Source organism: Plasmodium brasilianum (genome assembly GCF_023973825.1).
Source record: "Plasmodium brasilianum strain Bolivian I chromosome Unknown PB_00_17, whole genome shotgun sequence".
NCBI classification, from domain to species: domain Eukaryota; phylum Apicomplexa; class Aconoidasida; order Haemosporida; family Plasmodiidae; genus Plasmodium; species Plasmodium brasilianum.
In genome coordinates, this window is record NW_027122929.1 from 1 (window position 1) to 17,539 (window position 17,539).

At 21.1% G+C, this 17,539-nt stretch overlaps 1 protein-coding gene across 1 annotated transcript; it reads right to left on the reverse strand.

The window, feature by feature from the left end:
* Nucleotides 1–4,034: 4,034 nt before the first annotated feature.
* On the reverse strand, nt 4,035–6,494 carry MKS88_000306 (uncharacterized protein; the record flags this gene model as incomplete). Its single annotated transcript, XM_067219241.1, has 1 exon — nt 4,035–6,494. The coding sequence occupies one exon, from the start codon at nt 6,492–6,494 to the stop codon at nt 4,035–4,037; it is 2,460 nt and encodes an 819-aa protein (XP_067070408.1).
* Between the last annotated feature and the right edge of the window lie 11,045 nt (nt 6,495–17,539).

Below are 17,539 nucleotides of genomic sequence, written 5' to 3' on the forward strand. Positions count from 1 at the left end.
AAACCTGAACCCTAAACCTGAACCCAAACCTAAACCTGAACCCTAAACCCCTGAACCCTAAACCCTAAACCCTAAACCCTGAACCCTGAACCCTAAACCCTGAACCCTAAACCCTAAACCCTGAACCCTAAACCCTAAACCCTAAACCCTAAACCCTAAACCCTAAACCCTAAAACCCTGAACCCTGAACCAAAAAATTAATTTAAAATATATCACAAGATAGTACATAATATGCAGAAAATTTTTATTATACAACTCTAATAACATTTTTAAACATCATTATTCCACAAATATAGTGTACATATCTATTATATATCATATTTCATTAATAAATTGTGATTCCTAATTACATCCTCATTAGTGCAGTATTTTATCAATGTATGATATACTTATATATGTATTTATTTTTTGAGATAATATGTTTTCATGGTGAATTATAAACTTTAAACAATTTTATCCTTTTAGTATTAAATGCTGTATTATTTATTTTACTTGAAAAAAATGAAATAATCATAATTTTAAATTAAACAATAAAGTATATTTTTTTTAATATATTTTTTTTATATTTAATTTTATACAATTAATATTTTTAAAAAAATTCTAGAGATTTTTTATATTAACAAAATAGAAAATAATACAAATTATAAATCACCCATTTACTCATTATTATTAAAAATAATATATATATATAGTTCATTAATTTTTGCAAAACATGCAAGAAATTTAAAAAAAATTATTTTAAATCAAAATATCAGTATGCTTATTTTTTTTATTGAAGCTATTATTTTTTTTACTTTGATGTAGACATAGAAATATTCCTACGAGGTACTATGCTTATTATACTTATAGTGTTCTTGTTCTTCTTTGCTATGTTTGATGTTTTTATATGAGAAAAAAAATTTATTAAAATAATACATAAATATGCTCTTTTTTAATGTTAAATATATACCATTATTTTTAGTTAACCAACTGTTGTAAATCTTGGGATAAGGAAAGAAATCGATATAGCATTTTAATGTAACAGTTGTCAGATTATTATATAGTGAAGCAAATGTAGCGCTATAACAGAAATATGAAATGTTAAAAGAAAGAATATTTGGTTTATTAGAAGAAAGTAGTGGTGCTGCACGTAGAGAAAAACTAAGTGCACTAGATCAGAATGACTTCTTTTGAAAACATGTTAATAAATTGATACAATGTGATATTTTTCAACAAGAATATAATGATTTAATGAAACGCAAAAAATTTTAAAACCAAAAGGTTCTATCAGCTTTGAACACAATTTTAAAAAAAAATTAATACCATAAAACCCTGTGTAAATGTTGAGAAATATAAAAGCACTATCAAATTCTTTAAAAAAGTAGACTCTAAAAATTAATAAAATTTACATAAAGCTAGCTCAGGTAATAAACAATAAACGCAATTACTTTAAATTCTAAATCACCTCGAAAATTCTTTACGATACATGAAAAAACATAAATTATCTTCTGCTCTTATAATCTCCTTATCGTTCTTTACAATATTTCTGAGGTTTCTCTATTTATAACTACGATTAAATTTATTCTAAATCAGATTCCAAATCCATTCTTTTTATCATTAATTTAATATCATTTACTTAGCTCTGAGATACTACAGTTTTTTTTAATTAATATATATAAAACTATTTGATATAAAATTATCTAGGGTTAGTAATAAACATAAAAAAAAATATATGGTAAAAAATTAATCTTTTAATTTTTTAAATTTATAAAAATAATTCGAAAGTGCATAAAATTTTTTATGTGTAATAGTAAAAAAAAAAATATATATATATCCTAACACAAATATATAATATTTGAATTATTTATTTCTTCATATTTCATTTTAAAAAATTGTCCTAACATAATTCTATGTATACCGTAAAACAAGTAAATTATTTATAATTTAATGTTAAGTTTAAACTAAATTAAAGTTTCACAATTCATGTAAAAACATACTTTTCAGTGATTTATTTAAATATATATATTTTATTTTTTTTTTTTTTCTTTGTTGTTCATAAATACATTTTTATGAAAAACATTACTATTCGCAAATTTAAATAATTTGACATATTAATGCAATTAAATCACAATAAATCATGAATATTTTTCTCAAAATATATGTAATTCTTTTTATTTTTAATTTTCAAGAGCAAGTTTCATCTCTGATTGGTATTTATTAGTAGATTCGCTAAAATAAGTTTATAATTATTCTTTAACTGCGCTTAATATGTACTGGAAATGTAGAGGCTATTTTTCTTCATCTTTTGCATTATACTTGGGCATTTTCTGGATAATCATCATCTTAACATCATATACTCTCAACATTTTTTTTTACTTACATTCAGGTTCAACTATTTCCAAATTTTATTATCATGAAATATATTTTGAAATAAAATTCATATTATTGCTTCGTCAATAGAAATTCATTTTTAATAACTTTTTAGTAATTTAATTCATAGAATAACTACTTCACACGTTCATATAGATATAGAATTTTTAACGTCTATCCTTATTTACTTTTTTATTTATCAATGTTCATCATAAAGCTAAATCAAGTAAATCTACTTATACATATATACTTCCAATTATAATTATATTTTGGGCAAAAAATAAGACTCCAAAACAATTAAGACTTTTCTTCCTTTTATTACATAAAAGAAGAAACAATAATTAAATAACCCCTGTAACGGTAAGTTAAAATATTTTATTTTAAATATTTTCCTAATATATCAATATTTCTAACAAGCTATTATATATTTAAAATGAATTTATTCATTATAGATCGCTAACAAATATAATTTATATACGTCATTAAATACTTCATTAAATCTAACAAACATATGTACATTTCCCTCTCTTTCATACTTACTAACAATATTGTTCTGTATACTGCTAATCACAAGATAGTATATAAATATAATTTAATAATTCAATGAATGTATAAAAATGCTAAAATTATAGCATCATACAACATAACCCTTCCTACCTGAAAAAAATTACCGCACAAAAAAAATTACATCTATAATGAACAATGAACCCCTAATATAAATCACTAAAACTCTAAAACAGTGGATGTTCATTAATGCATGAATTATAGATTCTTTTAAATATTTTGTTATATGGAATGAGTGTATATACTTTTTGCTTGTTTTATTTTTTTCCATACTATTATTTCATGTAAGAAAATACATTACGATTATCTATAATTTTGATAATAACATATGTCTATATTTTATACTATTTTGTACTTTTCTAATCGCTTATAATAAAGTATATAAATTCTAACTATCTAATTCTAAATATACATAGCCAAAAACTTATTATCATCGTCATATCCTAAATCTTATATATCAATATATCAATGGAAATACCAAATTTGTTTTTATAATAACAAAATTCCTCTATTTATTATTGCAACGATAACTAGACGTAGTTTCATTAATATTCCTCCTTTATAAAAATACGTCTTGTTTGTAAAAAAGGATATTTAATAAAAAATATTCGTCATTTGAGTAAAATAAAAATGGTAGTATACTTATATTTTTATCTCATTTTTAGTATTTTAAAGTGTTACATACTTTAAAAATTCTCTCTTTAAAATATTTATATAATGAAAATAAACATTCCTTTTTTCCCTCAACTGTAATATTCATTCATATTATGGAGAAAATATTTTAAAGAATAATTTTAAATTGAGTAACACAAAAATTATTTTTCTTCGTTAAAGCAGATGATTAATGATATTATATGTTCCATTGAGTCATACAATGCTGATGCAAAACAGTTTCTACATTTGTTTTTTCTGTTAAATTTATTATTTTTTCTCTTGTTTTACCAAAATTTCTATATATATATATTTTTTTTTTTTTTTACATATAATTTCACGTTGTTCACATCATAATTATTATATATGTAATTATAATTTCAATACTTCAAATTGGTATCTTTACTGTCATTTTTTTTCTTTTTTTCTACATTCATTCCACTATATCTCCATCATATAATTCAAAACATCTATTTTTCTTCCATAATTTCTTTTACACTAGATGTATTAGTTCTATTAAAGTTGTGCCTTTGAACATCTTTTTCTTCCTCTTTATATATATTTGTTGATCCAGGAGCATCGTATTTTGATTTTCTTTCCGCTGAACATGTCTCCTTCAAATACTTGGTTTCGGTATGTAACAGTGCTCCCTTATTCGAGTTAAAACCATATCTCCAATTAATATCATCAATAGTTTTATTCCTTTTTATGCTATTTTCATTTTTATTGGCATCATGAACGTTAGTAATAATACCTGTGTTTACAACTGTACCATCTTCTACATTTTTACTGGCATCAAAATACTGGTGGTTAATTCTTCCATCATTTTCTAAATCATAATTTTTACTTCGATTAACAGCAAAATTTCCCTCAACATATGTATCACCACTCGAAGAACGGGATATTCCGGTATTTTCAATATCACCAATATTAGTAGTATTACCTGTACTCTCAGCACCAGTACTACCATCGTCAACTGAATAACTTAGATTAATAGTAGAACTACTTCCTTTTTGACTAAAAACAAGTTCTCTATTATCTCCAGTTTTGAAAACATCATCAATTTTCTTATCTTCAGTACTTTGTTCCTGTTTCGATTCTTCCATTTTTAACTGGACAAATTTTGTATTGTTAGTTGCTCTACAACTACATATACTTTTATATGTATTATAGTTTAGATCAAATATTTTTTCAAAATCTATCCAATTAAACTCCGTGCACACTTCGGATAAAAAATTAACATCATTCTCGATGGTTCCCTTAAGGGCATCTTTTCCAATGTACTTAGTTATGTTCCGTTTTTTTGATAGTACATCATATTTTATTAATTTTTGTTTAATCCATAATATATATACTGTGCACATTCTTGAACATTCTGATTCACTTTTAGATCCACTTTCACATACAAAACCTCTATCTTTTTGACAGTTACATAAATTATTATATTTATTATTTCCAAGATCATTTTCTGTCTTATTAACTTCCTCACACACTTTCTTTAAAAGATTAGAAACATTATCTCTACTTGCTCTTTGAATATATATTTCATTATTCTTTTCAATGTCGAACTTTTTTGATAGGACGTAACACTCCTTTCTTTTTTTATATATCCATTTTTCATATTCTCCACATGCATTTTTACATTCTTGTCCACTACTACAACCGAATTCATCAATAAGACCTTTTTCTTCTTTGCATTTATTTTCCAAATTTTTTAATTCTTTAGACCTTGATCCATAAGATTCTCGAGCCCATTCTTGAACCCATCGTTCAAACTGAGGAGCTTCTTCAAAATTTGAGGATTTTTCGCATTTTCTAAGGGCATTAATAATTTTATCATCTTTAAACTTTGACATTAACTCATTCCAAATATCTTTTCTATTCCTATTCCACCACAAAGTCCTTTCCCTTTTTCCGTTAGGAACTCCAAAAACGTGGCCCAATCTCTTTTCAACTTCTTTTGAGTAATAAATTCTCGCCATGTCTGTTCCCTTAATGATATCTCCATAATCAGCAAAACTGCATATAAAATCGTTACAAAATTCAGTATTATTAAATTTATTTTTAATATCCCATTTATTTAACAATAATTCAATTTCCATATTTATTGAATCCATAAGTTTTGTTTTCAAATCATCCGTATAATAATTACTTACATATAAAAGACCACTAATACACAGCTGCAATCTTCGATCTGGAATGCATATTTGTTTCACATTCACGTTATTTAAATTACAGTTCCAGTTTCTAGTTAATCTCTTTTCTTTGCAATTAATACGTGGAGATTTATCGATAAAAACATAATTTACAATATTATTTGTAGGAATTTTATCATAATTAGTACCTTTTATAACAGAATCTTTACCAATAGTATCACTGGAAAAACCCTCAAATCTATCAATAATTTCAGGAACATTATAAGTAAAATTAGAAGACTGACCACTACTAGATATCTCATTATTAACCCCTTTCAAGTCATTTGCATTAATATTAAAATCTTTCCTATTTGTTTTACCTTCGTCATATTTATCCTTATTATAAATTTTATTACTAAAATCTTCCTTGCCATCATTCACTCCTTCCAATATCCTAATAGTTCTTTTTCCCATAAAAGCTTTATCATTCATTTTTATACCTTTTACACTATTCAAAATGATTTTTTTTTTCTTGGTTCCATTTTTTTCCGTTGCATGTAAATATAGTTCTAATTTATTTTGTTCCTTTTCCCCTTGTTTCTTAGCCGAAGTAATACCAATTTCATCGTCTATATATTTCTTTTGGCAACTGTTTTGTAATATTTCATTTTTCTTTACTAATGATTCATTGTTTCCTTGAAGAAATGTATAAAAATTACTCCATTTATTATTTGTCTCGTTTTGTAATTTTTTTTTTAATATATATAGATATTCTTTTCTTTTACAATAATTCATTTCCGTAAGGGAAGAATAATCCTTCGATGGTACACAATGGGTCAAAAATAAATATAGAAAAAAAAAATAATTTTTTTTTTCCATAGTTTTCATTAAAAAATATATTTATAAATATTCAATATTATGAAGAACAAAAAGTGTACTATAAAATTATTATTTTCTACTATTTATAAATAAAAAAAAGGATATTAATTGAAGTTAACCTTATGTATAACCAAGTAAACCCGAACAACTTGAACCAATGAATATGTAAAATGTAGATACATTTAGAATGTTTCTACCATTTTACTTTATATTTCAATCTATTTTTTTCTCATTACAATATCAGCCGTTCAACTTAACTCTCTACGCGCACACATATATACATAAGTATAATGGAAAATAAAGTGTGTAATTATATTAATAAAATTTTTTTTTTTTTTTTTTTTTTTTTTTCTCCATCTTATAACATCTGAAAGGAAAATATAAATAAAAAAAGTTTTTAATTACAAAACACACAAGTGTTAATCAAATGAAAAAATAATAATTTTTTTACATAAATTTTTGCTAGACCTTAAGTAAAAAAAAAAAAAAAAAAATTATATTTTTCAAACTTCTACTATAATCGTAATTCATAATTTTAGTTAATTCAGAACTAACGTTAATTCTTTCTGTTAATTCATGGAAAACATTATTTATATGAAAAATTTTAGTTCATTGAATATTTACTAATTTTTTATGTTTAGTTGTTATATTTCTTTAAATTTATAGATTTTTTCATTAAACAAGCGAAATTAAAAACTTTTGGTAAATAAAATATAATTTACAGCTAATATTCCTACCATAAAAATAAATCAAATTTTCTTTTCATTGTGTATATTGAAAAATTTATATAAATTAAGAAAAACAAAACATAATACATATATGAAAATTGTAAGTTTTATTACCTCTTAAATATGATTCATAATGAAAAAAAGCATCCATTGTATCTATATGTATATTAATAATAACTATTTTTCCTCTTTTTTTTATTTTTTATTTTTTTATAATTCTTATAACCATTAAATATACATATTAAGACTTTACAAATTTTGTAACATTATGTTAATATATATCATTTTAATTTTATAAACTAATTTTAGATATTTTGTTTCTAATACAAATCTATAAATAGAAGAAATGTTTGTCAATTTATTAACTTTTTGAACTAATATGTTATTATATTATAGAATTTTTGATAAACAGTTAAAAGTTAAAAATATAAAACAGAAATAAAATTTTCTCAATATGATAAATAATATTCTTCACAACTTCAGAGCCTCTATATAATAAAGGAAAACGTAGTAAATTTCCTGAACTTTCCATATTTATTAAGTAGATTACATCTAATTTTTTACAATGACATTTTTAACCTTATTTTTTTTGTATTATATATATAAAAAATTTTTCATTTTACACTTCACCCTTTAAGATAATTAGTATAATATATATAAAAATATATATATTTTTATTTTTATTCTAAATAGATAAAATTATACTAATTTATAAATTTGTAAATAATAGCATAATATATAACATAATATACTCCATTTTATTATATACTTCAATATTTGCATAACATATTAATATCATTAACTGTATTGCAGATTAAAATGGGATAAAATAATGATGAAATAATTTTTTATAGAGTGTAGAACATCATGTTACACAATTATTATTAAAAAATTTTATAGAAATATTTTCTACACCTAATCAAAAAATTATTTACTTCTTAATTATTATATATTCTTTTTTTATAAAAGTTTATCCATTTATTTATATATTTATTATAGTTCTATGCATCTAGAAAAACGTTATTAATCAACTAGTAGAACTCTTAGAAAAAAACCTAAATACAATAAAAAATTCTGAAGAATTGAACTTCAAAATATAAAAGGTTTTTTCATAAGAAGGTATATATATTTTTTATTTTTTAATAAATAATATTTATATATGCAAAATATTTAAATGAAATAAAAAAACATATGTTTAAAAAAAAAAAAAAAATTATATTTTTCTTTTATATAAAAAAAATAATTTATTCTATTATTTAGCCCTTTAAAACAATGACAATATTTTCCACTAGTTATATAAAGACGAATAATATTTTACAATATAAAATTATTTTTTATAAAATATAATAGTTTTAACTTTCCTTTTATTTTTTATTAGTAATTCTGTCGTTCATTTCATATATGTTTTTAGTAATAATGTAACACTTTAAAATCATACACGATTATGTAGTAGTTTTTGTGAAAAAATATTTTTTTATATTTTTCATTCTACGGAAAAAGTAAAAATATAGTACGCCTAATTAACAATATTATATGATATTATTTAACAAATATACGTATATATAGTTCACATTTCGGAAAATATAATTTATCCCAAAATAGTAAAATGGGTACATTTTTATTTTTTTATTAAGATCATTATTTATATCACTCTATTTTAATATTCTACTGTATGTGAAACGTCAAAATAATTGTTGCCTTAAAATGAACATTTCTATAATTGTAGTTCTGTATATATATATTTTTTTTTAATTTTAAAGTATCCCTGTTTTAGGAGTGTACCTTCAAATAAATTGTACAATGAATTGTTTAATTATGAAGGCTTTCATAATAAAACTATTGACAGTTATATTATTCCTGACATTTATCTAAATAGACATAATTTAATTCAACATTTTCAAAAACATCCTCAAATATTAGCACCATTAAGTGAAATGTGTTAAAAATATAATCAATTTTTATCTAACATTTGTGATTAATTGTAACAATCGGTTATATGAGATAATATCTAACAATAAAGTGCCTAACAACTTAGACACGTTAATATGCTACATATTGCATTTCATAAAGTTTTCAAACAGTATTCATCACATGTGTAACAATAAGACATTATAATATATAAACTAAGGATATATTTGAATAGAAAGAAGTTTATATTATTTTTCCGAATATTTCCAATGCATTAAAAATAAAATTTATAAAAATAATAATATTGTTACATAAAAAAAAAAAAAAAAACACCACCTATTATTCATTGCAGAAAGAGTTAAATATTTTAATAGTATTATTAAAAAATATAGTAATTGTAACAAATAATAAACATATTGATAAAAATTGAAATTATTTAAAGATAATTAGGATAAAATTAATTTACCATCATTAAAATATAATTATTATATACCATTACTTTTACCTTCCGAGGAAGAAGTAACTAAATTATTAAATCAGCATAATTATATCAAATTTAGTAATATTCCTAATAATGTTTGTACTCTGATAAAGCTTTTAATGACATTAGTGCGGATATTTTTCATTTTATTTTGTCTGTTTAAGGTCAATAAAAATTCTATTTAAAAATATATATTTTCTAAAATTTTCATCAACCATTTCAATAAAAAAATTACTATCATGAAAGGAATATATATATTTTTAAATGCATATTTTCTTTTCTTTTTTTTTTTTTTTAGATTAGTTTTCTCCATTTGGGTTCTGGCAAGATCGTCGAATATGAAAAAAAGAACATGAACAACACTTGTTTTTATACATTATTATACAGATTATTCATATTCAGATAACATGTCATATGGGATACACTTCTTCAAGGTAGTACCAATTTGAACATACTATTTAATAAAAAGCCTTTTTTTCATAACAAATATTAACTAATGGAACTATACAAATAAGGTCCAATTTTATTAAGATATATAAAAAACACAAAACATACTATATTAATAACACAGCTTAACTGTATACGCATTTTTGTAATAGTGTTTAATTTTTTTTTTCTATCAATTTAATTATTTACATGAAGAGTGATTTTTCGGAAGAAGCACTTTTAATTACATTTTTAATAAGTTAAATCTTCTATTATATTTGAATAATTTTTGCATAATTCCTCTTTTCTATTTAGTACCTTAATATACTATTCCGAAATGAATATTTTCTTTTCTATTCGTCAAATATATAGAAAAGCTACTTAATAAATTGATTCTATAATTTTTACTTTTCATTCCATTAAGTTACTATCCTGCATTTTTTCCATACTTTTTTTATTATTTCATTCTAAAAAGTTATTTTTTCCTCCTTAATAGACCCTCTCAGAAAAGTTTCTAATAAATGTTCAATTTATAATTCCACTGCTTTTTATTTTAACAGTTATAGCATTTTCATGGGCATTTCCATTATAATCTTAAACTTTGACAGTTGTTCTTTTGATGTAACCTCCCATATAAACATAAATTTACTGTCTTATTATATTTAACTTTGTGTTTTCGCTTCCTTTTAAATAGAATTGATTACATAACCCCATTTGTGAACTTATTATCATAACTCTAAATCATAATGTATAATATATATAACATGTACTAAAGGATGTCGTATAGAATTGTGAGCTATCTGTAATTGCCTGTTTGTATGCTTTATATTAGAAGATTCTGAAATATGCTCTAATAATTCATTCTTTCATTCTTCATCCATATTCTTATAATGTTTTTTTATTTTTTTCCTTTTTCTTCCTTATGTTTTGCCAGGGTCCAAACTTACTACATATTAACAAAAATTAATATTATAAAATGTATATAATACAAGTATTTAGATATGATAAATTTCCAGTACTCACATAAAGTATTTATATTTTTAAAGGGAAATATTTTTTAGTTTTTAAAAAAGAAAAATAATTCCCAATATATCAAGAAATGTAAAAATAAAATTGAATATAATATAATAACATGAAAAATTCAATGATGTCCTTACATATATATATATTAATATCCTTATTATTTAACTTTGCATACTAAGCTATGTATTCATTCATGTTCATACAAATTAAATTCTTTACGAAAGTTAAATATTATATCTGGCTCTTTTACTTCCTATTTGGAATGTTCAGTGGATATTAATTTTCCATCGTTTCCAATTTATATTTTTTACTCTATTACATTAACAAAATATTGATCCTTGGGTTCTTCCAACACACTTAATAGCTTCTTTAGCTTGTACATTTCTTCAACTCCATTATAATTCACACAATGATTCAAGTAATAAATATAACAATCGTTATGTCGATCTTCTTTATACCTATGATATATATCACTAAAACAATGAAGCTATTTATTTTATTTATCAAATTCATATGGTGAACATGTACTAATCATACATTCTATAATATGTTAATGTTTAACAAAAATTTTTATATTTTTATCTTCTATCTTTTCTATATATTCATCTAAAATATTTTATTTAATAAAATATTGATGGTGATATTATTTGGATTCTTTACTAATATAAAATTTTACATGAAGTAATTTAGCAACATCACTGATGAAACAATTATATTCTAATTAACTTTTGGCCATTTTCTTTATTTCATAATATAATTAGTATTTGTAATAGAAAAAGATATCATAAAGATTTTCCTTATCTTTTATTTCTGAAAATTCATTTAAAGTAATTTTAATTTTTTTTTTTTATTTCTTTACACTAATCTTAGTAAGGGTTGTTTCTCGTATTATTTAAATGTATTACCGTAATTACTCTTTTCAAAGGAATTTACTTCATAATATTTCTTATATTTTTTATACGAATATAATCTATATAATATATATTCCTGAAAAATAAGATAAAAATTACGAATTATTAAAATATTTAAAAAATTGTTTTAAGGAAAGAATATTTTTGGAGTGTTCAATGATCAATATTTTATATAAACAACAAGCCATCAATCATTATTTCTTAGTAATAAAATATATATAATTTTCTATTATTATAAAACTAGAACTTATTTTAGAGACATGTTAATTAATAGAAATAAAAAGAAAGGGTACATAGAAAAAAAAGGTAAATAAATTAATATATATATGTAATAAGATCATAAAATCTACAGACACATTATACGTTTCTTTATAATAATTTTATAAAATAAATATTTATTAATGAGAATATTTATTTAATTATAATTTAGTCTTAAATTATTATGATGATATTTCTATAATATTCAAAAAATAGTTTTAATTTTAAAAAATATTACGTAAAGATCAGGAATACAATATACCATGTAAATTGTAACATCGTATAGGAAATTATTATTTTATTAAATTTTTACTAATTATATTATTATAGAAATATGTTAATAATAAATAATAGAAAAAATTACTTTTAATTTACATAAACAAAAAATATTATTAGTATTAAAATGTTTACTTAATAATCCTACATTACTTTATAAAATAATGATTACAGATATGTACACTGTAACTTACAAATATAATTAATATTTCCATTTTTCGTATAAAAGCATAGTTTTTAAGTTAAAAATATCTACCTTAAATATACAATTTATATTATTTTAGGATATATACATTATCGCGCACCAGTTTTATGGTTGATAACTAAATTCATGTATCAAAATTAAAATTTAAATAAAGGAAAAGTAAACCTTTATAAAGTATTTAATGTAATATATGATAAGATTAAGCTATTTTGATTTATAAAAAATATATTTGCAAAATTTTATATAATAAAAATAATAATAATTGTAAATTCCACTTTAATGAAATTTTATCTCCCTTATTTTAATCTAAGGAAGTTTAAGATTATATTTTGTTTCGTTTAACTACTGTAATCATGTAATATACATATTTTCTCATATTAAATCTATTAAATATATACATAAAATAGAGTTAAATGCGATTATTATTTTATCGAAAATGTATATTTAAAAAAATGCACAATATACAATTATTTCATAAAGATAAACTAACAAAAAAATTTTCGTATATCTAGCACTTAAAAAAAACATGATTAAAAATTTAACTGAATGCATAAGGATAAAATCTACATAAGATACACTATGAAAAAGAATTCGTTGAATTTTTATTATTTTTATTGTATAGAATTGTTCTCTTGAAAATTATATTTTCATGTATTACAATTATAAATATTTTTATATTTTAATTCTTTCTCTTGTGGATAGTTTGAACAAAAATAAAGATAATATTATCTAAGAAAATAGGGAGAAAGATAAAAAAATAAATCATATATATTTTTGCACATATATATATGTATATATATATATTATTTTTGATCTACTTACATTACTACATATAATACATCAAACATAGTTATGTTATTATATCTCATCTATCTTAGTAACATTAATGAATAATTAAATATATTTTGAAGCGAATCATTATTATTATTAAAAAATTGTATGTACAGTGCGTAATTATTTTTTCCTATAATCATGCAAATATGTAAAATAAACTACTTAACATTAAATTTATTCTATTATTTTCAGAATTATCCATGAGCAAATATTTTTTTAAGGGGTAAAAATACACAGTCATAATAGATATCTATGGAATCATATAACATTCATAATTTTTTTTTCTTTCATATTATTTTTTCCCTCATAATATTTGGTATTTAAAATAATTATTTATATATTTATTATACATTAAAATTACATTACAATATTAATAAAAAAAAAAACTATTCATTATAAAACTAACTAAAGCTAAAATTATTTGCCATATTAAGAACTATAAAGAGATAATAATATAAAAAAAAAAGTAAATTAATATTATTAATACTGAAATGTGAAAAGGATAATAATAGTAAATATACTTATTTTTAAATAAATGAAATTTTATTTTTTATGTTTTATGTTAAAAAATTTTTTTAATATGTCATCTCTTTGTTCTACTATGAATTTTTCTTTTCTAACACCCTCATTATCATATATATGAAAAAAATATACCATTTTTAAAATAATGCAATGAATATTTTAAAATCAAATTACTACTTTAAATGATGAAAAATTTTCTTAATACATTGCATTATCAAGCGAGTAAACAATGTATATTATAATTGTTCGTATAATACTATTGTATATTCACAATGATTTAATTATTCTATCTAAAATAAATACAATAAACATTATATTAACTATCATACACAATAGAAAAAGAATAATATTACATTAATCTTAAGTCAAAATAATACAAAATTATTTTCCTTAATTATCTATTATTATTCCTAAAATTTTTAACATGATTTCTTTTCTTATTGGTATTCTAAAAAAAAATATTTGTTCAAAACGATCTTATTATCGGATGGAAATTTAATTATTAGAATAATCATATTTATTTTCCTTTTATATAGGTAAAAATGAAAACGGTATTTATCTTTGTTGGTTCTTATTTCTTATAAAAATATCTAAGTAATAATAAATTTTATTATATCATTCAGTATATCCAAATATATAAAATAATGATTATAAGGTAACAGATTAAGTAACATTTTGTTCTTAATTAATAAATCCTTTATGTATCGTAACTATAATATTATTCATTTGCTCTTTTAACAGAATATAACAATTTTTCATGAAAATACATATACATGTATAATATATTTTTATAATCCATTAATTTATCAGAAATTGCAGCATATACTTCTAAAAAAAAGGTAAAACATAAAATTAAATTGGTTATTATAGTAATATTAGAGTATGATGAATTCATATTATGAAAAAAGTGTGTCATTTTGAAGAAGAATAAACCGAAGATGTAATAAAAATTCCTCATACTTCCTTAAGTTGTATTACTATAAAATTAGTTGCATATTCAAATTTTAACCATTTAATTAAAAGAATTAAATAATATCTTAGTTTAACAGATGAATAAATATAAATCAAGGATAACTGGTACAACAAAAAAAAGAAAAAACAAATTGTAAGATTTAAAAATCTAGATTTTGAGGCATAAACACCCTCTAAAAGGGAAATACACATAAATTAATGTCTAAGGGTAGCTAATATTTATAAATTAATATTCTACAACTATATTATAATAGAATGTATTTCAATATAATATATATCAGAGATATGTACATGCGGGTAGAAGTATGCAGAAAAAGGCGATAAGGTTACTAAGGTATACACTTATAATTTCATAAGAATACACAAAAAATTATCAACATTTTACACTTGATAAACATAATTAACCTTTGAATAAAAGAAAATAATATATATAATAGATTTTCATATATAATGAACTTTTATTTAATAAAAAGATAAAAAAAAATTTGAACATTTTACATAATAATTAACAAATTATAGATTACTTTTAATAATGAAATGGAAAAAGAAAGATATATAACAAAAATATGGACAAACAATTAAACCTGAAAAAGTAAAAACAATATATTAGATACATTTGAGACAATTCAGAAGAAATAAAAAGGTAGACTAAAAAGAAAATATCAAAGAACAAAGTGTACCATAAAAAGGTAAAGCTTTACCTTGAATATTAGATAGTTACGATTTGTAAAATATGTGTTTAAATGAAAGGATATATAAATGTAGATATATACAATTAAAATAATACATATATATTTGAAATAATGAAAAAATATTAATCTTCATATTATTTAAAAGTATAATGGAAAGGTATATAGATAACTAAATGATATCTCTTTCCTTTTTCTTCATTTTGATTAGCTTTCAAAAAATATTTATATAAATACATTCTATTCGTTTCAAATATTCCGTATTTTTACTGTCAGAATACCTTCATATGTTCTTCTATACCATTGTTGTGCATCAATAACTTTTATGATAATTTACTCAGCATATATAATTTTATATTTAAAAAATTCTTATTTATATTTTCTTTTTCTTTTTTTTTGTCCTTTTCTTTTTTTTTTAAATAGAATTTTATATAACACTATTTATGTTTTTTCATTATCATTTTTATTATCCTGTTGAAGTTCTATGAGACATAAACTTGACGTAACTTAAGTATTATGATTAGCTATACTTAATATCCTACTACGTGATTTTATGTATACAGATTGTTAATCATTCTTTAATAATTCCTTTGTAAGAACGTCAAAAGTACCATTCTTAACTTTTATCTTTTTTATTAGAACCCTATTATATAACAAAGTTTCTTCAGTAAATAAAGTTACTCACAAATGAAAACTATGTTATACATATTAATTTTTTATTTTATAGCTATATATTTTTTAAGAAAATGAAATATAAGTTGTAATATAAAAAATTTATATATTAAAAGGCAGCTTATACACTCTTCATAAATAACGAAAAATGTGAAAATAGATAATATTGCCACATTAAGGGAATCATATTTTAATATTTTATATGTTCTTACTTATTTTCATCTACTCCTATTTATAACATAACATCAATAGTTAAATATTCAATTATGTTTTTTATCTTCTCTATGGATATATGAACTTTTTATTCTAATTTACGAAATAAATAATATGGGGTATACAAGTCTTAGATTATCTAAAATTATACTGATAACTCTCGCATTGATATTTATCATAAAATATAAGAACAATGTTCTCCCCAAACACTTTTCATATAGCTGTTTTATGTAAAAAACGTATTAGAAATTCAACTTACGCTAATTTTTAGAAGAATGATATTTAGTTTTAAGTCTATGTATTTTTTAAACTAAACACCTAATTATTTTTCCTCTTTCTAATCATTTTAATTATCACCAAAATAATAATAACATCGTTTCGTTATTATACCAATACTATTATTATTATGTGCCGCAATATTGATTTCAGTAATAACAATATGAACAAGACTATATTTCGAATCCATATTAAACATAAGCCTTATTTGATCACATGCTCAATAAATCAAATCAAAGAAAAAATGAAGAATATTCTTTCAAGCTTCATTGTTAGATATGGTCTTCGTTAAAATTTTTAATAAATTTTAAAAAAGAGTAATGAACTGAACAATTTCTTTTTCAGGCTTAATTTTATCTTTACAAATGGTATCCTGCTCATTGGACTTGTATTCATTATCTACTTATTTATAGATCACATCGAAAGTTAACTTATTTAAAATAATTTCCTAAAAATTAAATGACAAATACACACATGAATACTTATTTTCAGTAAAACAGTATTACATTTTATTCAATAAACTGTATAATATTGAAATAAAGGCCTAAAAATATGATATATTAAAAT